General features: G+C 38.7%; 2 protein-coding genes across 5 annotated transcripts in view; both read right to left on the reverse strand.

The window, feature by feature from the left end:
* The window catches only part of LOC106088198 (ell-associated factor Eaf), a 29,537-nt gene extending 21,453 nt beyond the window's left edge, over positions 1-8,084 (reverse strand). Inside the window, exon 1 of one of the 4 annotated variants that reach the window (XM_013253599.2) lies at positions 8,005-8,084. The gene's annotated coding sequence lies outside the window, so the exon portion shown is untranslated. Of the gene's footprint in view, positions 1-3,876; positions 4,350-7,822; positions 7,955-8,004 lie in introns of those variants that run through there. The other 3 variants (XM_013253600.2, XM_013253598.2, XM_013253597.2) reach the window with 3 other exon arrangements.
* Positions 8,085-12,895: 4,811 nt separating this feature from the next.
* LOC106088191 (NF-kappa-B inhibitor-interacting Ras-like protein) lies at positions 12,896-14,642 on the reverse strand. The gene is made up of 2 exons (XM_013253581.2): positions 14,386-14,642; positions 12,896-13,705 (listed from the first exon to the last, which is right to left on the reverse strand). The coding sequence occupies exons 1-2, from the start codon at positions 14,497-14,499 to the stop codon at positions 13,166-13,168; spliced, it is 654 nt and encodes a 217-aa protein (XP_013109035.2). The 5' UTR covers positions 14,500-14,642; the 3' UTR covers positions 12,896-13,165.
* Positions 14,643-22,426: the final 7,784 nt, after the last annotated feature.

A 22,426-nucleotide genomic window follows, 5' to 3' on the forward strand; every position in this document is an offset into this window, starting at 1 on the left:
AAGATAGCACACAACAACAACAAGACCATCAATGGACTTAAAGCCTTCAAGATCCAAACGATTACAGACGGACATAAAGCGACCCATTTTTAACCAGATTTTTAACCTGGGGCACAACGTACGATATTTCCATTTTGAATAGCTCTATTTTGACAGTTCCAGATTAGACTAATTCCCTTAACGTCAATCGTAGGCGACATATGTATATTCCTACATAAGTATACTGCACGGAAAGGTTTAACAGGAAAGTCAATTGCCCATCTCGCTTTATACCAGTCGGTCGAATACCCCAAGTGCGGCTCAATTTCCCGGCCCAAGCAGTAGTATTCGCAGACGAGCGTGATGAGATTCGTTGCATGGAACCCACTAACCCTGAACAACGAACATAAGCGACATTTTTGGCTGAAACACTTGGAGCAATGTAACTTAGGCACCGGTTTAGGCAAGCTGTGGTCTACTGGTAAGTCACTCTCGAACCCCGGTAGACGGGATGACAGGATCTCAGTCACTTTTGGCGACGTAACCGTGGCTAACCCTAAGATATGCGACAGATTGTGCAACTGTCAATTTATTGTGCATCGCGAGAGTGACAGGGCAAGGAGGAGAGCCATTCGTCGTATCCCCAGTCTCCGAGCCGATGAACAGCCCTCAAAATTTACCATGGGTGAAGTTACGAATGTCATTCGTCCAGATTCTTTAGCATCAGCGTAGAGATGCTAAAGAATCTGGATTTACCTGGTGTTGAGTACCTATCTACTTTTGTTAACCTGTCTCTGAACACTCTTATAGTTCCCGATGTCTGGAAAATGGGCAGATTGAACCCGCTACTGGAGCCTGGAGAGGACCCGAGTTTGGGGGAGTCTTACAGACCGATCTCCCTACTCTCACCAGTCGCAAAAACGCTTTAGGCATTACTCCTCCCGAGCCTCGAAGGTGAATATCCATTCCCCGAGCATCAGCATGGATTTCGAAGACTGCATAGCACAACAACTGCTTTGCTTGCCATCACTGCACACATTTGCCGTGGCTTCAATCAGCCCTGACCATGTGATAGGACGGTCCTGTGGCACTTGACCTGTCGAAGACATTCGGCACGGTCAGCTATGCCAAACTATTTGAGGACATCGCCAACACGTCCCTCCAGCCTGAAACACTGGGTCCCGAATTATCTGTGTGGTCGCCAGTCATTTGTGGAATTTAGGGATAAGAAGTCGAAGCACCGTAGAGTGAAACAGGGAGTTCCCCAATGTGGGGTGATATCTCTGGAACTGTTTAACCTCTCCCTATCCTCCATTCCACCCCCTCCAGACGGCATAGAGATCGTATCATATGCGGACGATTGTACGATCATGGCATCAGGCCCCCCATCCATTGTTGACATCTGCGATAGGTTCTGAAATCTGAAGATATCTGCCACCAAATCTTCAGCCACATTGTACACTACAAATACGCGTGAGGTGAATACTAAGCTGACTGTGATGGTCAATGGAGAAATGATTCCGACCATCAATTGTCCCAAAATACTTGGCGTCACATTTGATAGCTCTTACACATACTCCCCACATGCCACAGCAATTTGCGATAAATTCAAAAGTAGAAACAAGGTCCTCAAATCACTTGCTGGCAGCACTTGGAGTGCAGACAAAGAAACCTTGTTGACCATTTACAAAACAATTGACCGGTCTGTGGTAAGTTATGCAACGCCAGTGTGGTCTCGTCAGCTTTGTGACACGCAGTGGAATAATATTCAGATCTTTCAGAATGCCGCCTGAACTCTGAACTGCATCGGCCTGTTTAACTGCCCAGCCAGACCCACTCTACTCAGACCCAGATCCCTGTGGACGCGCCCCATCTTAGTCGCAGAGTTCCTGGGTATAGACATTCAACAGAATCAAGCAGACGAAAGATAGAACACAGTAAACTACTACAACAACAACAACTTGGTAGCATAGCGACACCACTACAGAGCAAGGATTGATGCCCCCGGCACGGGATAGATGTGAGCACCATACAGACTGGAATAGTGAGGTCAGATCTGTGTAGTGTTCATTGCCGTCACAAGAAGCTTAGCTGGGAGCTACCAAGCGGGTCCTCAGATTGCGAATAGTGGAATGCTCCATACGAAGTAGCTGCAACAGCAGTCGCGAACAACCAGCGTATCCAGCGAAGAGTCTCAGTGAGAGGTCGGGTGGCACCGGCTCTTGTACTAATACTGAGAGCCTAAATGCTCGTTATGACAAGTCGAGTTATTTGCGCCTTTAAATAACCAATGGCCAGCCTTTTCCCGTGGCGAACGAGCTTGCTTACCTACAGGAGCTTGACGATGATCGCCACCCCCACATGAGAATGTGACCTGTTTAACTGCCCAGCCAGACCCAGTCGACTCAGATCCAGATCCCTCTGGACGCACCCTATCTTAGACGCAGTTCCTGGTTCTGGACATACAACAGCGTAAATCAGAAGAAAGGTGGAACACAATAAACTGCTACAACAACTACTACTTGCTAGAGCAGTTTTAACATGGCTGGATACCTCACCAAAGTAGCCAGCATTAAGGCCTAAACAGAATGATTGCGTTACGGTGCGTCGCGTTGAAAAATGCAACTCTGGAAAAAAAAAATAAAAAAAAAACCCGCAAAGGTTAAAAAATATTTAACTTTGACGACTAAAAATACTCCTTAATGTTTGACGCTAGCTTTCAAGCGTTAAAGTTGAACAGTTATAACTTTTCCGCGTTGCCTTTGTTGGATTTTTGTGTAGAATTTGCACTTTTGCAAAGCGACGTTCAAAAACAAAGCTCAACGCACTCATTTCGTTTTGGCCTTTAGCAAGGGAAATAACCACCGCTGAACATTTTTTCTCATGTTCAAGCCGCGATTTTAACCCCGACCTTTGGCGTCAAGGCGGCCATGCTAACCTCTGCGCCACGGTGGGAGTGATTATATCCGTATTAATGCTGGTGACATTTGTAATCCATGTGTTAAACTTCTCTATTAAGAGGTTCTCGCTCTGCGGTGCGCCGTTCGGACTCTTAGCATTGATCTTGAATTTGAATCAGACAGCCATTCATTAATATGAGAAGTTAACCCGATGTTACTTAATGGGATCTTGGTGGTCAAATTGATTTTTGCATTTTTCTATTGGTTCAGTATCCTTCTAGATTTCTGAGAATCCACATTGAGGTTCGGTTGCTATTCGCCAATGGGATTTTTAAGGCTTGGGAGAGGATGTCACAGCCTCCTGTCAGGTAAACGGTACATATTTCTTATCTTTTTATATACCCCCTGTGTAAGACGCATTTCAGACGATTATTTTAATCAGCCACAATAACAAGAAATGTTTATCCTCTTTTGTTTAACAAAATTCTGGTGACACACTTAACCGAGATGTCATGCGAAATTCCTTTTATTTATTTCCATTTGGGTAAACACAAGACAAGACAAAAGTGTGCCAGAGACACCCATCTGATTTTTTTTTAACATATGGATGCATATTGGAGTTATTTTTTGAATTTTTTAAGAATTAAAAACCAATTTTTATAACGGGCCTAAAACAAAGACGCATTAATTCCACAACGAAGAGATAAATTGGGTGTTCACATAAAATGTCCATGTTTCACAGCAACTAAATCTGCTACCAAATAAATTCACAATCAATGCATTCATCTAGTCAACCCGACTGGCGTCAAACTGCTGTTGCTCTCCACCCACCCACACATTGGATTGACACACATCTAACCTTAAATATGAAAGTGAATGGAAAATTACAGAACCTAGCAAAGAATAAGATTGATATCGATCATAGTAAAGAATAAGATTGACTTTTTTCTTAACAAATTAGCATAAAGTTTTCTTGTAGTTCGACATTCATACAAACCCGCACAAAAAGAATATTCGCATAGGCTAGCGCACAATTGTTGGAGCATTCACTTAATACGTTTCAAACGACATTCCATAAAACATATGTTTGCACCACTATGCACCATTCACTCTATGACACTTTTACTTTCTCTGGTCCCACATTGCTGTATTTTTTTTTTTTAGTTTAGCGTTTTTGCTAAAGCATTTCACTGTTTATATTTGCCATTTCAATTGAACACACCTTGGTGTTGGTTCTCTTTTCGATTTAATTCCACAAGATTCTGATATTTGTTACTAATTTGTCTTAATGGTATCCGGATCCGTATTGTTATTAGTTGCGTATTTTTAGTGAAATATAGAAAATCAGCAACACAGGCAAACCATCACCAGCAGCATATACACCTCACGTTTGTGGCGTATGGTATTCACTTGCGTCGTCTGCAGCACCCCTTTGCAGACCACCGCGCGCGCTCTCCGATGTCATCTACACTTCAATGCGATTGGGATTTGGTAATTTGTTGTTGTGTTGTCTTGTGAGGTTTTGCTGTTGTTGTTGTTGTTACATATAGAAAAATTTGACATTTCAAAGAGGCAAAGGTGGCAAAAAATGAGAGAAATGCAAATACAGAGAGATACCAGAGATGCCACATGGTCTAGTATATATTTGGGAAAAATTAACTAACAAAAATTGTCGTGTGGGGGAAAATCTCAGTAATAATGGCGTTAACATAAAAACACGATAAGTTTCACCTCACTAAGGTTATCAAGCTATCTTTGGACACTAAAGTAGTTCTTTATATAATGTTATAGCCGTATAGACCGATTTTTCCTTTACTTGTCAGCAGCGTTACCGTTGGAAATTTTCAAATAGTGGCACAAAAAGTGTCATTCGTAAAAAGAAGTTGCTTTTTTTTTTAAAGTGGTACATTTTTTGTTTTTAATAAAAAAAAGAAACAAAAAACTAGGAGTAACCAAAACAAAAGCATACAAAAAACCATCTGCTTTTTACATAAATACCATTAAAAAAAACTTCTTTAAATTGGTCCAAAATTTGGCACAAAATTTTTCATAGAAAACCAAAAATAAAACGTGTATTACAAAAACAAACAATTCAGTTCTTTTTTAAATAATATAAAGGTGTACAAAAGATAAGTACGCTCAATTCGAATCTTATTTTCCCACCATGGTAAATCAATCCTATGTTTTCGGTCGAGACCTTTTGTAACCAAAAAACCAAATTCAAATTTGGACGGACGAAAGGACTTTGCAAAATCGATCTACGATCTACAGAACATGTGTTTGTAGGTTTTAGAACGAATGATTTGACAAGTTGCGTAGGTGGGTATTTAAATAATTTAGTGATATATTTCACAAACATAAACAATAGTTTTCTTTTTGTTTTGTCCAGTTACTCCCGTTCAGCTCAAAAATTTTTCGGAAAAATTAACATTTATATGCGATGAATAATCACTAAATAGTTGTATTTTTAAACAAGTGGCACAAATAAATGGAAAATGGTTAAAAAATGTTAAAAATACGGCATTTAGTATCAAAATAAAAAAGTGGCACACAACTGGCATCGTCCAAAAAAAATTGTCAATTTGATACTAAAGTGGCACGACGGTAACGCTGCTTGTCAGTAGCTTAGGCATTTGAGGCACTACTGCTTCCCAAACTTGTTGGAGAATTTCCTTGTGCTAACATCTTTGTTGTTGTAGTAGCCATATTTAAATGTGAAGGTAGCGGTACTTGTCAAGCTAAATAGGAGAGCACGCTCGTTCCGTTCCGTAGGACCGATCGCCGCGGGAACTTTACGTTAAATTATGGTGGCAGTCTCATCAGGCTCACAAGTTTTCGTCCATTTTGAAGCGAAGGAAGATTCCTTCTAGTTTCTTCTGACTACCAGTGCGGGACACACATGCAGCAGATGTTCTATAGTCTCTACTACGTCGTCGCCCTCACAGCTTCGGCAAAAGCCGTTAATGGCAAACTTCAGTCTGTCAGTCCAATCAGACAGTGACCTGTCATGACAGTTAGACTGAGACTTCTGTTCTAGCCAGCGACAGTAAAGCGGGGTAGAACTCTTCAAGTTTGGATTGGGCCACGAAATTTTGGAATGCTCACAACGCTGCCTTTATGACCGCCTACGAGTGTCATTAGTTGCCCTTCGGTCCTGATACTGAAGTCTTAGACAACATGGCATACTGGAGGCATACCCACAGATTCCAGTTCCCCTAGAATGCGTAATGTAGTTCCTAGTCTCCCGAGCTCGTCTGCTCTACAGTTCCCTGGGATATCTTTGAATCCCGAATAGGTCAATTTTGAAATTTTCCGCCATTTTGTTGAGAGATCTGCGACAGTCGAATGCGGTCTTTCACTTCAGAACAACTTTCTCCAGGGAATAAAAGGCTGACATTATATCTTAGCCATTCCACCAATTTTTTAATTGCAAGAATCATCTCCGCTTGATATTCACTGCAGTGACGGGGTAACCTTCTCGATAAGACCAGTCCTCAGTGCATCAGATTGTGTCATCCTCAGTGCGGCTGTGATGCACAAACAAGGCATCTTTGCATGCCGTCAGGGTTAATATAAGCCAATTTCCGAAACGGAATGACAACAGCACCACACGGGTTTGAAATCTGAACTCCGATTTGTATTGTCTTCATTGTCATCAATAAAAGCTAAGCTGGGTTAGAGGAACGCTCCGTACACGGATACGGGCCTGGGTTCTAAACCTGGCGAAAATTGTCAGCGGTTATCCCCTCCTACTTTTGGCGATACTTGTGAGATTATTGTTGTTGTTGTAACAATGTGTTATACACTGTGGTGGCAGCCCTTGCCGATAAAGAACTTCATTGGGTCAATCCGTTAAGTGCAAACGGCTGTCATGGGATCATACGTGCATACACATTTGTTCAAATTTTTAATACCCTATTTGTCTTACCGGGTTCACTGCCTAATGGATGGTACAATGTTCGTTTTTAACAGCTGCAAACACATGTTTTTAGCGATTACTTTTTTGAAACACTACAAAACTAATGGCTGGCACTATGTTAGTTTTTCACATTTGAAAAAATATTTTTGCGTTTACTTTTTTGAAAACTGCGAAAAAAATCAATGATAACAATACTTTAATTACCGTTGTTTCATAAGTTATGAGGGAATGTCCCACTGAATACAATCAGCAAGTTTTTTGCTTCAAAATCTTTTATCTAAAAACGTTAGCACGAAAAAATGTTGCGAAAATCGAACAATATACCACCCTTAATTGTAAAACAAAAAAAAATTAAATTAAATATGTAAGTGTGCATTTCTAGTTGTTTTAAAGAATCTTTTTACATGGCCCCAATCTCATTCATTCTAAGTAATTGGGCAACTCTGATACGTGAACACACTTTGACAACAAAGAGTGGCAATAATCTTTGTTGTTGTCGTTGAGTGTGTAAAAAAATGAAAAAAAAAATCACCAAGGGGAGGGAGACAAATACCAAAAGTAATGAACGTCAAAAAATATCAACAGCAACAACAAAACGCACGCAAAGCAACACAGCTGGTCTGGTTGTATTGTTTTTTTCTCTTCGGCTTCTCGAAATGTGTGTGCTCCAAGGCACACACACACACGCTCATATACAAAATTGTTGAATTTTTTCTTCTGATGAATCGATGGATCGCAGGGGGGGTGATGCAAACCCGTAAGCAACTAGGAGGATTTTTTTTTTGATTTTTTTCATATAAAGTGGCTGCGACGAGCAAATTCACAACGTAACAAATCAACGCACACCAGAAAAGGCTCGCAAAGAAAATGCATAAAAAAGTCCATTAAACAAATTAGAACTTTCACATATGGATTTTCTTTTTGGTATTCTTCACTCAAGCATAAAATGTTCATAATTCAATGGATTTAGTGGTCAACTTTTGCATATTTTCTAGGCCTATGGTTCTTTCATGGTTTTGCTCACACTTTGTATCTCCACACACACTATATTCATTCCATTGATTTTTTTAGCCATACGATAGACTTCTTCCATATGTTTTAGAAAATTTCCATAGTACATTGATATGGTTTAATATTTCTTTCAAATCGGTAGCTTCTTCTAAGCGTTAAAATTATAAAATAACTAAAGTTGGATTATTCTATTACCAATTAATTTTATTATTAATATTTTCCGTGAAAAACACTTTCGAATTTATTTTTTCACGTCAGCTAACTGAGTTGATGGCTGGTGTAGTCAACTTTTAATGCCAAAATTTACAACCATGGCTGAACAGTTGTTTAATCAACAGCGTAAGCGAAAGCGTTTATTCGGTAGACTTGCCATTGGGGAGTGAAAAAACACAATGCTGTCGGCTGCAATGCTGCAAAAAAAATCGCCTCGTAATACAACGTCAGACGCCGTGACGCCAAAAATAAATAGTATTCAAAAAACAAATGGCGTTTACAGACATACAACAAGAAAAAATAAATGTTCAGCTTGCAGATTGCAGTTATTTCAATCAGAAAACACATGAATAACACTGGACACAGGAAGGGAGGTGGATCTTTCCAGGGTATGTTTTTAGTGCACACTATTGTCCGCTTACAAGAGAAAATAAAATTTCACTATTTGCAGAAACATTTTTCAGTTATTTCGTTAAGAAAACATGTCCATTACACTGGACGGAGGGAGAGATGAGGATCGTTCCAGGGTATGTTCATAGTGCACACTGTTATGCGTCGAGCATTTTGCCCAGTCCTGGCGGAAAGGGTATAGAAATGAATGGATTAACACTTTTTCTTCTGTCTTTGAGTCTCTAGACTTGTCATTCTGTACTGCTTGCAGAGGGCTGAAAAAGCTACCTCAGGTAAATTCGGGCTGACAAAGTTTATCTAAATCTACAAAATCTCCCCTTTTCAGAGCTAATTTTTCGTTATATATAGAAACTAAATTGTATTCTCTCTTTGATTATATTTCTTCTTTTTAGGAAAATCACAATGAAACTGTGGTTAACGAATAGAGCCGCCAGTACTCGCGTTTGTTTGGCGGGTGTTGTTCGATTTAGTTTAACCCAGGCTGTATTTATTGTGTCAAACCCTATCATGGAGAAAGAGTATCTCTGGACCAACAAATGGAACATCAACCTGTGCTTGGTCGCACGCCATCGAGATGTAACGGACAGAATGCTGATCTACGAACTAGCCGTCAAGTCAACAACAAAAGGTCAGTAAATCCTCTCTTTATAAAATTTGCTTTTGTGTAACTATGAGAATGGGGGATAGAAAAAAGGTGACACGGAAGTCTCTGGCGTCGTACCATATGTGGTCGATGACTATGCGGTGGACTGTCCAGGTTTGGTGAGTTTCAGGCCATCTTGTTGAGTTTCAGGCCATCAATATCAAGGTGTACAGGGTATCAGGCAGCTGACGTGCCAGCCAGGAATTGATACCTTGTGAGTGCTGATGGTTCTGCTAAGACAGTGAACTCTTTCCTGACCATATGTGGTCGATAACTATGCTGTAGACTATCCGGATTTGGTGGGTTTCAGGCCATCAATATCAAGGTGTGTCAGGGTATTGGGCAGCTGAAGTGCAAGCCAGGAATGGATACCTTGTGAGTGCTGATAATTCTGTTGAGACAGTGAACTCTTGTCTGTGCTAGTTCCTTAGTTGGATAGACGCTTTCTACGATAACCCCACAAATGAGGTTGGGCTGTTGTTATATGTTGAAGGGTTGACAAATCCTTCAAATGTGGCGGAGCGGCTGAAGAACCATGCCTACAGGCTACTTAAAGGATTCCTAACTGGGCATTATAATGACAGTTCTGTCTTTTGTTTCACTACCCTGCAACTTCTCTGTCCGTTGCTGGACCTGAGCTCACTTCCCTATCGTCATTTTGGTCTATAGGGACCTTAAATAGCAGGAGATACAAATTATCTACAGTGGAACCTGTTTCCTTGGGAGGAGAGAATGTTCCATTTACAGAAAGCGCAAAATACCTGGGTGTTTGGCTGGACAATAAATTGAACTTCAAATCCAACATTTTGGAAAGGGCAAGAAAGGCAACACTTGCTCTATACACCTGTAAGAGAGCCATTGGCAAAAGTTAGGGGTTTAGACCGCGTGTCATGCACTGGGTATATACTGCTGAAGGTTGCGAGCAACGACTTTTGCAGAAGCTGTAAGGGCATCAAAGAAGAAGAGAACACCTTCTGTGTGTGTCTCGCAGTAGCAGTCAGAAGGAGTTCCATATTAGATTCTTATTTCTTTGAGAACCTGTCTAATTTAGCGGATGTAAACATTGGGATGGTTCAACGGTAGGAACCAGAAGGCATTTTCCTTCTTCTGTTCCTGTGGTATCACAACGGACGAAAACATCGAAGTGAGTCTGATGGCAGACTGCCACTTAAACCTAACCTAACCTAACCTACTCCTTCGAAAGTTATCATGCTTTCGACAAGCAGACGGATGGACGGACGGACAGATCGACTTAAAATGCCATGACGTTCAAGAATATACATATACTGTATTGGCGTCTACGACCCAATATTTCAAGGAGTTACAAACAGAAGGACGAACTTAGGTATAAAATGAACTAAAGATACCAACCACCTTCAATCTCTTCATTCCCATGGTAGCCAGTAGTACGTACCGGATTGACTCGATGGACAACAAGAACAAAAACTTTCAATCTATTGGGCAACCACCACACAGGCTGGAACCTTGAGCTCCGATCTGTGCATTGTTCATCGTTATCACCGGGCGCGTCCAAAGGTTGCGGATAGTGGAATGCTCCATCCGTAGTAGCTGCAATTGCAGTCGCAGAGCATCAGCCGTATCGAGGGTAGTGTCGTAATGAGAGGCCGGGCAGCACTTGCTTAAATACTGAGTGCCTATGGTGCTCGATATGACAAGGCGAGTTATTGGCGCCTTTAAATAACCAATGGCCTTTTTGTTCCTGCTCCAATCGAGCTTGCTCACCTACAAAAGCTTGACGAGGATCGTTATCTCCAAATGAGAATGTGTTTCAACAACAACAACCTTCAATCTACTTCCGGCACGGTATAGCTGTGAAGACCACACAGGCTGGAACATTGAGGTCCGATCTATGTAGTATTGATTGCTGTCACGACAAACTTAGCTGGCAGTCCCCGGGCGGATAGAGGAATGCTGCATGAGGAGTAGCTGCAACGGCAGTCCCAAACAATCAGCGGTATCGAGCGGAGAGTCTCAGTGAGAGGTCGGTCGGCTCCGGCTCTTGCACAAATACTGAGTGCCTATGATGTTTGATAAGACAAGCCGAGTTATTGGCGCCTTTAAATAACCAATGGCCACCATGTTCCCGCGGCGATCGTTGCTTCGGACCGAAACGAGCTAGCTCACCAACAGGAGCTTGACGAGGATCGCCACCTCCACATGAAAATGTGGCTACAACAACAACGGTATCTTCGTGGTGAAATGGAGGATATGCAGAGCATAAAAAGAGCAGGAACCATCTTCACTCTATTGGGTGACTACACACGTTATAACTATAAGCACCACGTAGTTTAGAACCTTAAGCTACGATTTGGAGCTCTGAGCTTTATTGTTATCACGAGAAACTTAGATAGGAGCTATCGGGCGGGTCCACAGGTTGCAGTCGCAGACAATCAGCGGTATCGAGCGAGAGTCGGTACCGTTGTAAGTCGGTGAGACTCTCGTGCGGCACAGGTTTTTGTTTAAATACTGAGTGCGTGAGATGCTCCATATGACAAGGCGAGTTATTGGCTATCATGTTCCCGCGGCTATCGGTCCTATGGACTGAAATAAGCTTGTTCACCTATCGGTGCTTGACGAGGAGGGCTACTTCCACATGTATATGTGGCTGTAACAACAACTACACAAACTATTCCCAATCAAATACTTCAGTCTCGGTGGCAGGGATTTGTGGCCAGTTAGGGCTGATAGTACTGAAAGCGTTAGTTAGGTCAGTAGCCACAAACATCGTTATATGGCTCGGTTCTTCCTGATTGAGACCTTGACTACTCAACTACTACTTTGTGCTTTGAAGTGCACAAAATCCATGCGAGGCTCGGCAGGAGAAATGTCTCAAGTATTGTTATTGTATAAGTATTTGCTATTTGCGTGGGGAGGCAGCGCTCCTGGTCATGCTCCTAAAAGTGAGCAATATTGTTGTTGTAGTGATGTGTTTCATCTTTCGTCTGCTTGATTCTGCTGAATATCCAGATTTAGGAACTCTGCGACTAGGTCGTGGTGCGTCCAAAGGGGATCTGGGTCTGATTCGAGTAGGTCTTGACGTGTGTCGTGTGTTCCGTGGACACATAGTCTGCATGTTGGCATCAATCCCAGCTCTGTAGGAGTTTAGGCGGATTCATCTGCCAGATCGTAATTGAGCTCAAACTACTCTGGTTTGTTGGGGGCAGGTCAATTTCTTCAGGTGCAATGGGAGGCGGTCCTTCTCCAAGGACCACATTCACCCCGGTAGCTATTCACTGTGTCTGCATGAGTGATGTTTGGACCGTTTGATCTAGAGGTGAGCAAGGTTAGACCATTTGTTATTTAAAGGGGTACTGGTGAGAAAGGCCAAATCTATTACTTGGTCGAGTATTCAGGTTTTATTAGCGAGATAACTCTCCTTAATTTCCAGACATTCTTCGTGTATTCGAGAATGAGTTGACTGTAGACCTCAACTTACCAATACCGGCACTAAAGTGACAGTGCTTCGAGTGTTTTCACCATAAGTTCCTCTATTTTTGTTGCCCATTCTATTGATTTATAGATTCAGTTTCGCACTCCATGCACTGGTTAAACCTCATAGGCAACGATAAATGTTGGATACTGTCTGTATCCGAATAGAACCAGGGTTCGTGGATTCTTTCAATTCCGGCACGAACCAGAAGTGTATGGAGCAGACAATGTGACATGTGCCTCTCCCAAAACCAAAATAGACCAAACATAGATACTGAGACGGCAGCCTCTGGCCAATGAAGACATCATTGAGATTGTTTTGCCTTTACTAATCACTCTTTGCAGCGGAAATAAAACTGTACGCTACAATTTTCAATGTTAATATAATTTTACTAATTTTTTTTAGTTATATACGCGTACATGTATAATGAGAATAGATATATATTAAATTTGCTGTTTATAAAAAATATATAGCAGTAGTAATACTTTTTTTAAAAATAACTTTAGTTAGTAACTTACAAACTAGTACTTGATGTAGAGATTTTTTCATATCCATACATTTAAGAATGTATATATTGCCTCGAAATATGACCCCGCCAATCAATATAGTAGTCCTGTTATATTTCCTCCTTGGCTGTTTTAGCCTTCCATTTTTTGTGTCTTTTGCATAACTTGTCTCAATTGAGGGAATGTCGATTTGGTCTGAGGTGGATGCAATCTGGCACACAAATTTATAAATGGATCATACAGTGAGGGTCTTTCCATGGCATTAACAGTATAATGTTTGATATTACACCTTGAACACCAGGCATTGGCACGATTCAAAATAAGTTCTACAGGGTCAGCTTGATTATTGGACTGTGGCGGCTGTTGAGTTGGCGATGGTGGCGAGTCTTTGCGTTTGGAACGCATATTTGCCAGCACTATAATTGGCACTTCTTTCTTTTCCTTATTCTTATCAATGTCCATTTTGATGTCGGCCAACATATCTAGGCTTTGTGGATCGGTTGGATCATAAACTAAAACATAACCATCGGGAAAGTAAAAATAATGTCTGGGTAATTGGGCTTTGCTGCCTTGAAATAAGCCAGCAGAGTCATAGATGCGTAAAGTTTCACGGTTGCCTCGGCCAGTGTCAACGCTAGCCACATAGATATCCTCGATGGTGGGATGAATTTCCTGCAAGGAATAAGAGAGGCAAAGTATTAATAATATAAAAATGTTATGACATATAGGCCAATTCAGTTGTATATTAAGGATACAGCACCTACTACCTTTAGAACCAGGGCTCTCTAGTTTTTAATGTACTATATAAGACATTTATGGGTGATGTTAAGCCTCAATAACCAAATCATTTTCTAGACTGTTTTATTATAATAGCGATCTTAATCACACGGGATAGCACAAATTTTGGAACATGCACAGCACGATAACGGTCTTTACCCATCCAATACACATATCAGCCACTGCACGGGATAGCCATGAGCACCACACAGGCTCCAATCTGTGTGGTTCCCATAGCTTTCACGAAAAGCTTAGCAGGGGAGTGGAGAGTCTCAGTAAGAGGCCGGGTGGCACCGGCCTTTGCTTGTTTTTGTTGTAGCCACGTTGTGGAGGTAACAATCGTCGTATAGCTTCTATAGGTGAGCAAGCTTGTTCCGGCCCATAGGAACTATCGCCGCGGGAACATTATGGCCATTGGTCCCCCGCACTGATGATTTGAGATAGCTACGGAACACTTAAATCAGACTCAGAAAATTGGTCTCGCTTTGATGATTTGAGCTAGCTACTACGATGCATAAATCATTACATTTATATACATAACTAAAAATACATATCCATATCAACTGTTAACTTACTGTCTCCAAAGTTATATTCCCATATATAAGTTGCTCCAACAATGCAGTTTTGCCTACGCCTTTGGCACCACATATTAGCACTTTTCCAACCTTTCCTATTTTTGCAGTCAACATTGTGGCAATTTTAAGGCAATCTTTTTATCGTCAATTTTGATTAATTTGGCCTGTTTATACAAAATTAATAATTGATCTAGTTATTTAGAATGAAAAAAGGAAAGTTTTTGTTTATTTGTCACTTTTGTGATCAGCTGATTTTTATACCTGCTGAAATTTAGTGTTGGTAAGCGGTGAAAAGCGAAATTCGATGGGCAGCGTAACGTAAAGTAGTCATTTAACGTAGCGTATGATGATATTTCCGTTACTTCAAAGAGGGAAGTTGATCGTGTGAAAAATTTAAAATTTATACAAAGCAACTAAAATGATACAAACAGGAAAGTAATACCTATGGAGTTTAACATAGGTTTCTGCAAGGCTGCAAAGTTAGCCAGAGGGTTTGCAGTCGGGGCAGTTTTACTCAACTCCGAACGGGCTCCGACTAAATACCCCAAGTCCGGCTTCAAATCTTGACCTCGCACGCTTAATCTTACGTAAAAAACAATAATATTTTTGTCTTTATAGAAATTTTCTTGGAAATTTTGTCTTTAGAGAAATTTTCATAAAATTTTGTCTTTAGAGAAAATCTCATGGAAATTTTGTCTGTCTTTACATTGGTATGCCCATTATAATCTAAGACCACCTTACAGAGTATCAATTTCATATTTGCATTTTTTTTTCAAGGCAAAAGATGCACAAATACCAACAGATCAAAACAAACTGAGGAAAGAGACCAAATAGCAGAAAAGAGCACAATGTTATCATAAAAGAGAAATCAGCGCTCTTGCGATTATCTCTTTGCAGCAACCCAAAATAATTTTAATTCTACTGTTTTAATTAACACGATAAAATCCAAAAGGGTCAATTTTAGAACGAAACAATACATTAACACATTCTCATTGGAACCAATGAGAGTACTGAAGATAGAGCATGAGAGTGAGAGATAAAGGGAGAGAGCAAGTGAGAGTAAAGCAAAAGAAAGTACATAGTTAGTCTGTCAGGGATGGAAGTTTTGTTAGTGTTATTTTTTGTACGTATACAAGAACATAAGCTTGGTAATAATATGGAAATGTGTGTGTGTGTGTGTGTGCTAGTAACTGGTGTAAAGTAGTAAGAGGAGAGAGAGAGAGATAATTCCCCTGCTAATGCCCATTTACTCGTATGTAAGTCCCCTTACTACCAAAAATCAAACTTTAAAGAAGAGAAGACTTTATTAATTCCCTTAAATTAAAAGCAATGGTAATACAAAACTTGTACGATTATATAGGTAGAAAAAATCATTAGTTTGCATTTTTATGTTACATTTGGAAGGAAAATGTGTATAGTCAAATATTATCGACTTCAATGAAAAACAAGAGTTTCACTTTGCATTCACATTCGCATATAAATTCCTATGCGCGCGGACATAGGAGCAGTATAAACAACTCGTGTGGCTTCGTTCCGCTGCCTCTTTTGCAAAGCTTTTTCATTTAGTTGATGTTTGATGATACTCACACAAACACAGTTTTGTCTTTTCATCAGTTTAAGTGTGCCTATATTTAAAAGCATTTTCAGTTTATATGATTGTTTCTCATTTAGAACTAAATTGGTTGCTTTTCCTACTTGGTTTCAAAAAGTACTGAAAATAGTACTACTGAACGGAATTTTGCCATCCCTTTCCCAAAACTCTTAACGTTTGCAAAGAGGCGATGAGTATATTTCAACAAGGATCAATACCTTGCTTATTAAGTACCTTAATGTAATCAGATCGTTGGTAGGCTTGCAGCATTAATCTTCAGGTCCATGTTGAGAAAGAAAAGAAACTCAAATATGAGATCATCATTAACATTTTTGAAGCTGGATATCACAAAAACAATGTATTCATCTTCAGATCTTTGCAGAGACATTGGACATAGTCAGTCAACTTGACTTTCTATTGTGTATGTGCTACTTGGTCTCCCATCTCTTACTACGCTAGCAATAGAAGGCCCTATTGTTCTAAAGCGGATCAAAAGGCGCCTCGAAAGTAATCCAAACTGAAGTAAACTCAGTTTTGGGCAGAGCCTTAGGATTAAATGCATTGCGTGATGCTTATCGCTAAGATTTCTGGCAGTATTTCTCTTCTCATATTTTCTATCTCTCTCTCCCACTCTTGTGGTACATCAGTGTTTTCAATTCGTTGCTACTTTGGCGGTACCTGTTGAACGCTGATATGTCTGTTTTTGATAACAATCAACGAAAGAGGGAATTTTTTAAAGTAAATATCATTAGAATTAGTGCAAGTTTAGGAGCAGATGAAAATATTTTAAGATTTAAAACAAATAAAAATAGCATTGATATAATTTGGGTCAAACTTTTGTGACTACACAAGTTTGACTCAACAATTTCCATGGAACTTCCGCGAACCTAATGTTCAGGCCAAATAAGCAAAATTTTAACAACATTTATTCTGAAGTCAAAATTTAAATGAAAAAAAAAAAAACAAGAAATTAAAAAAAAAACAATTATAAAAAAAAATTTATAAAAAAAAATTTTATAAAAAAAAATTTTTTATAAAAAAATTTTCTGAAGATAAAATTGGGATGAAAATGATAGGATGAGACAAAATTTCAACAATAATTTCTCTAAGGAGAATATTTCTATGAACTTTTTTCTAAAGTCAAAATTTCCATGAAAATTTTTCTACAGATAAAATTCCAATACAGTTTTTGTTTTAGACAAAATTTGGATAAAATGTTATCCAAAAACACAATTTGAATGACATTTTCTCTAAAAATAAAATTTCTATCAAAATTAAAAAAAAAAAAAAATTATGAAAAATTTTCTGAAGATAAAATTGTGCTGAAAATGGGAGATGGGACAAAATTTCAATGCAATTTTTGTTAAACACAAAATTTTGATAAAATGTTATCACAAAATTTTAATGAAATTTTTCTCTGAAAACAAAATTTCTATCAAAATTTTTTCTGAAAAAAAAAATTTTATGAATAATTTTTTGAAGAGAAACTTGGGCTGAAAATGAGGGACAAGATAAAATTTCAATTCACTTTTTGCTAAAGACAAAATGTTGATGAAATGTTATCCAGAAAAAAAAATTTTAATGAAATTTTTGCCCAGAAACAAAATTTCTTTCAAAATTTTTCCGAAAAAATTTTTATGAATTTTTTTTTTTTTTTTTGTGAAATTTTCTCTAACAAAATTTCCCTTAAATTTTCTCTGAAAACAAAATTTCTATCGAAATTTCTCGAAAGTAAAATTTAAATGATTTTTCTTAGAAAACTAAAATTTCTGTGAAATTTTCTCTAAAGACAAAATTTCCATGAACTTTTCTCTAAAAACAAAATTTCCATGAAATTTTCTCTAAAGACAAAATTTCCATGAAATTTTTTCTCAAGACAAAATTTCCATGAAATTTTCTTTAAAGACAAAATTTCCATGAAATTTTCTTTAAAGACAAAATTTCCATGAAATTTTTTCTAAAGACAAAATTTCCATGAAATTTTCTCTAAAGACAAAATTTCCATGAAATGTTCTCTAAAGACAAAATTTCCATGAAATGTTCTCTAAAGACAAAATTTCCATGAAATTTTCTCTAAAGACTAAATTTCCATGAAATTTTCTCTAAAGACAAAATTTCCATGAAATTTTCTCTAAAGACTAAATTTCCATGAAATTTTCTCTAAAGACAAAATTTCCATGAAATTTTCTCTTAAGACAAAATTTCCATGAAATTTTCTCTAAAGACAAAATTTCCATGAAATTTTCTCTAACGACAAAATTTCCCTCAAATTTTCTCTAAAGACAATATTTCCATGAAATTTTCTCTAAAGACTTAATTTCAATGAAATTTTCTCTAAAGACTAAATTTCCATGAAATTTTCTCTAAAGACAAAATTTCCATGAAATTTTCTCTAAAGACAAAATTTCCATGAAATTTTCTCTGTAGACAAATGGGTTGCCCACCAAAGGCGTGTTCACTCGGTGGCCAGTTTGGCCCATTGTGGTACCCTAGGGAGAGAAAGGGAAGAGAAAGAAGACGTGAGACCTCGCACTAGAGCTTATACTCGAATAAAAGAAAGACAGGAGGAATGAAGAACCCGAGCGGGGTGTGAAGAAACGCCCGTCCCCACGCAAGCACTGATGTACCTACGCCGGAGTTTGTAGAACCCCCCGTCGGAACCATCCCGTTATTTCAACAAATGTCAGGAGACATACAAGAGGTACGTTCGCAAGTTCACCAAGATCTCAGAAGAAACGGCTCCTCAGAAAGGAGAGCCTACGTTTCTGCAGACCCGGACAAGAACACATCAAGTGCCCAATAGTCTCATCATCGTCGAGGCAATCCCTACAGAAGTCATTGTGTGGTATCCCCATGCGCACCGTCATGCACCTTTGCAGTCCGGCAACCATCCACCGAGTCCCACCTCGCCAACGATGCCGCTCTAGCCATCCCCTGTACCGTGGTCAGTAGCTCGACAAATGGTACGTAGGCAAGACCGATGACTGGTCCGCGGGGCACAGACGAACCCCTCCTGGCGCAGACGAACCCCTCTACCCATTCGTCGTTAATGGGTTAAAGCCAAAAAATTTTCGCAATTTTCACTCATGGCAGAATTCCAATGAAATTTTCTCTAAGTGTAAACTTTTTGAGACTTTTTAACAAACAATATTTTACAAAAACTTTTTCTTAGGAAAGTTTTAAAGATAAGATTTCTCTAGAGACAAAACTTCAATGATTTTTTTTTTTTTTTGAGAAAGAGTTAAACTAGCATGTGGATGATACTTTGGACTACGTGAGAAGTTTAAGAGCACAGACACCTCTTAATAGACAAAATATGCATAAATTTATGATGCAGTGTAAGAACCAATCAGCTTTAGTCCAATTAGGCGAATCAGATATGTTCCATTAGTATGACCTTCTGTCAGTGGACAGGGTCCCTTTTAGCATGTTCGAAATGATTTTCTAATATTTACATACTAACGCATATTGAAAACATGAATCATGTCATCATAAATCTTATTTATCTATTCCCTGCAGTTAAAAAAAAAAAAACAAAAGACCGGTAGCCTTTATGTCATCATTTTAAACAAACCGCCTATTTATGTGCTGTAAAATTAAAATTTTTTTATATGCAGAACTCAAGCTTTTGGCTCGTTTGTTAACTTTTTCAAACGCCACACACATTAATGGCAATTAATTAACAATTATCTCAAATTTATGAAGACAAATGGCCTTTTGAAAAAGTCCTTAGTTGGGCTGGTAAACATCACTTAAGCCAGGCGATAAATCAAACCGGGCATTCCGGCCAACAAGGAAATGAAAGCACATCATATGTTAGGTTTGGTTTTCTTGTTTGCCGCCAAAGACGACAAGGTGTTTAGCCTTTGCTGCCACCAAAAATATGGTTGATCAGGCGAAAAGGGATATGGTGCTTGGTTTGGCCGCATGCATGCTGACTGCATATTGACCAAATGGCTGAAATGGCCAACACCCTTTAGCTAAATTGCTGTTAATTATTTTTATGCTTATTTTGCGAGAAAATGCATTCAATATTCAATTTTTTTCTTTGAAGTGTGTTTTTACGGCCTTGAAGTGCAAAGTGGAGGCAGAAGAAAGCACTCGATGTTTAAGGAGGCCTTCATAATTCTCACATGAAATTTCAGCTAAATAAAGACAAAATTTCAGTGAAATTTTCTCTAAAAGTGAAATTTTCTCTAACGTCAAAATTTCGATGAAATTTTCTCCAAAGACAAAATTTCCATGAAATTTTCTCTAAATACAAAATTTCCATGAAATTGTCTCCAAAGACAAAATTTCCATGAAATTTTCTCTTAAGACAAAATTTCCATGAAATTTTCTCTAAAGACAAAATTTCCATGAAATTTTCTCTAAAGAAAAAATTTCCATGAAATTTTCTCTAAAGACAAAATTTCCATGAAATTTTCTCTAAAGACAAAATTTCCATGAAATTTTCTCTAAAGACAAAATTTCCATGAAATTTTCTCTAAAGACAAAATTTCAGTGAAATATTCTCTAAAGACAAAATTTCCATGAAATTTTCTTCAAAGACAAAATTTCAGTAAAATTTTCTCTAAAGACAAAATTTCCATGAAATACAGTGAAATTTTCTCCAAAGACAAAATTTCAGTGAAATTTTCCCCAAAGACAAAATTTCAGTAAAATTATCTCTAAAGAAACAATTTCGGTGTAATTTTCTCAAAAAAAACAATTTCAGTGTAATTTTCTCTAAAGAAAAAATTTCAGTAAAATTTTCTCTAAAGTAAAAATTTCAAAGATATTTTCTTTAAAGCAAAAATTTCTGTGAAATTTTCTCTAAAGACAAAATTTCAGTGAAATTTTCTCTAAAAGTGAAATTTTCTCCTAAGACAAAATTTCAGTGAAATTTTCTTCAAAGACAAAATTTCAGTGAAATTTTCCCTACAGACAAAATTTCCATGAAATTTTCTCTAAAGACCAAATTTCAGTGAAATTTTCTCTAAAGACAAAATTTCCATGAAATTTTCTCTAAAGACAAAATTTCCAAGAAATTTTCTCTAAAGGAAAAATTCCAGTGAAATTTTCTCTAAAGACAAAATTATAGTGAAATTTTCTCTAAAGACAAAATTTCCAAGAAATTTTCTCTAAAGACAAAATTTCCAAGAAATTTTCTTTAAAGACAAAATTTCCAAGAAATTTTCTCTAAAGACAAAATTTCCATGAAATTTTCTCTAAAGACAAAATTTCAGTGAAATATTCTCTAAGCACAAAATTTCCATGAAATTTTCTCAAAGCAAAAATATCCATGAAATTTTCTCTAAAGACAAAATTTCCATGAAATTTTCTCTAAAGATTTAATTTTCAGTGAATCTTATGGTGAAACCATTTAAGTCACACGGACCTGATGGAATATTTCCGGCGTTACTACAGAAAGAGGCAGGCTTTCCGGCTCCTCATCTGGCCAATATTTTCACAGCGTGCCTAGGACTTGCATATACTCCGAAAGTCTGGCAGGAGGCAAGGGTGTTGTTTTTACCCAAGCCCGGCAAGGCAAGTTATGCGACACGAAAGGCCTACGTCCTTTCTACTCAAAACCATGGAACCTATTGTGGAAAGCTGGACATTCAGCGAACTGCTCAAATAGAAACAGCATGCCTATGTTAAGGGAAGGTCGGTGAAGACTGCCCTGCACAAGGATGTGTATAAAATAGAAGAATCCTTCGATCCCAAAACGGTATGCATTGACATTGAGGGGGCTTTTAACAATGTGCGGACCGACACACTGATCCAATCCTTAGACCAGTACCGGGTGGAATGGATGAACCATATGCTAAGGAACAGGTGGATATATTGCGGGTCCCATGGCATTAATATGAGGGAGAAAGTGGCACAAGGCACGCCGCAGGGGGGGCACTTTATCGCCACTCCTATGGGTGACCACCATAAATGACCTATTACGGATGCTGACTGAGGAGGGATTTGAACCCGCCTGCTACGCAGACGATGTTATAATACTTCTAAAGGGGTAAGGATCCGAACGAGCTATGCAGGAAGAGCGAAAGGGTCTGAGCTAGACCAAGACATATCATTGTTAACCCAGAAAAAACTGATATATGCCTGTTCACGAGAAAGACGAAGGTGAGCCAATTTAACGCACCACGTTTCCCCCATAAGACGATTTTGATACCTGACAAGCTCAAATACTTAGGTATGATCTTGGACAGAAAATCGGATTGGAAGTGTCAGATTCTGGAGCGTACTGAGAAGGCGCGCAGATGTTGGGCACTATGTAGACGGGCCGTAAGCTCGAACTGGCACTGGCTCTACAGGAGCGTGATTAGACCAAAACTTACTTACGCCTCAGTAGTTTGGTGGACTGCTATGGAGAAGTAGCAGGTTCAGAGAACATATTGTCTTGACATAGGCGGAGCGATGAATACCACTCCCACCAGGGCACTGGAGACTATTCTG

The sequence above is a fragment of the Stomoxys calcitrans genome, chromosome 5, assembly GCF_963082655.1.
Source record: "Stomoxys calcitrans chromosome 5, idStoCalc2.1, whole genome shotgun sequence".
NCBI lineage: Eukaryota > Metazoa > Arthropoda > Insecta > Diptera > Muscidae > Stomoxys > Stomoxys calcitrans.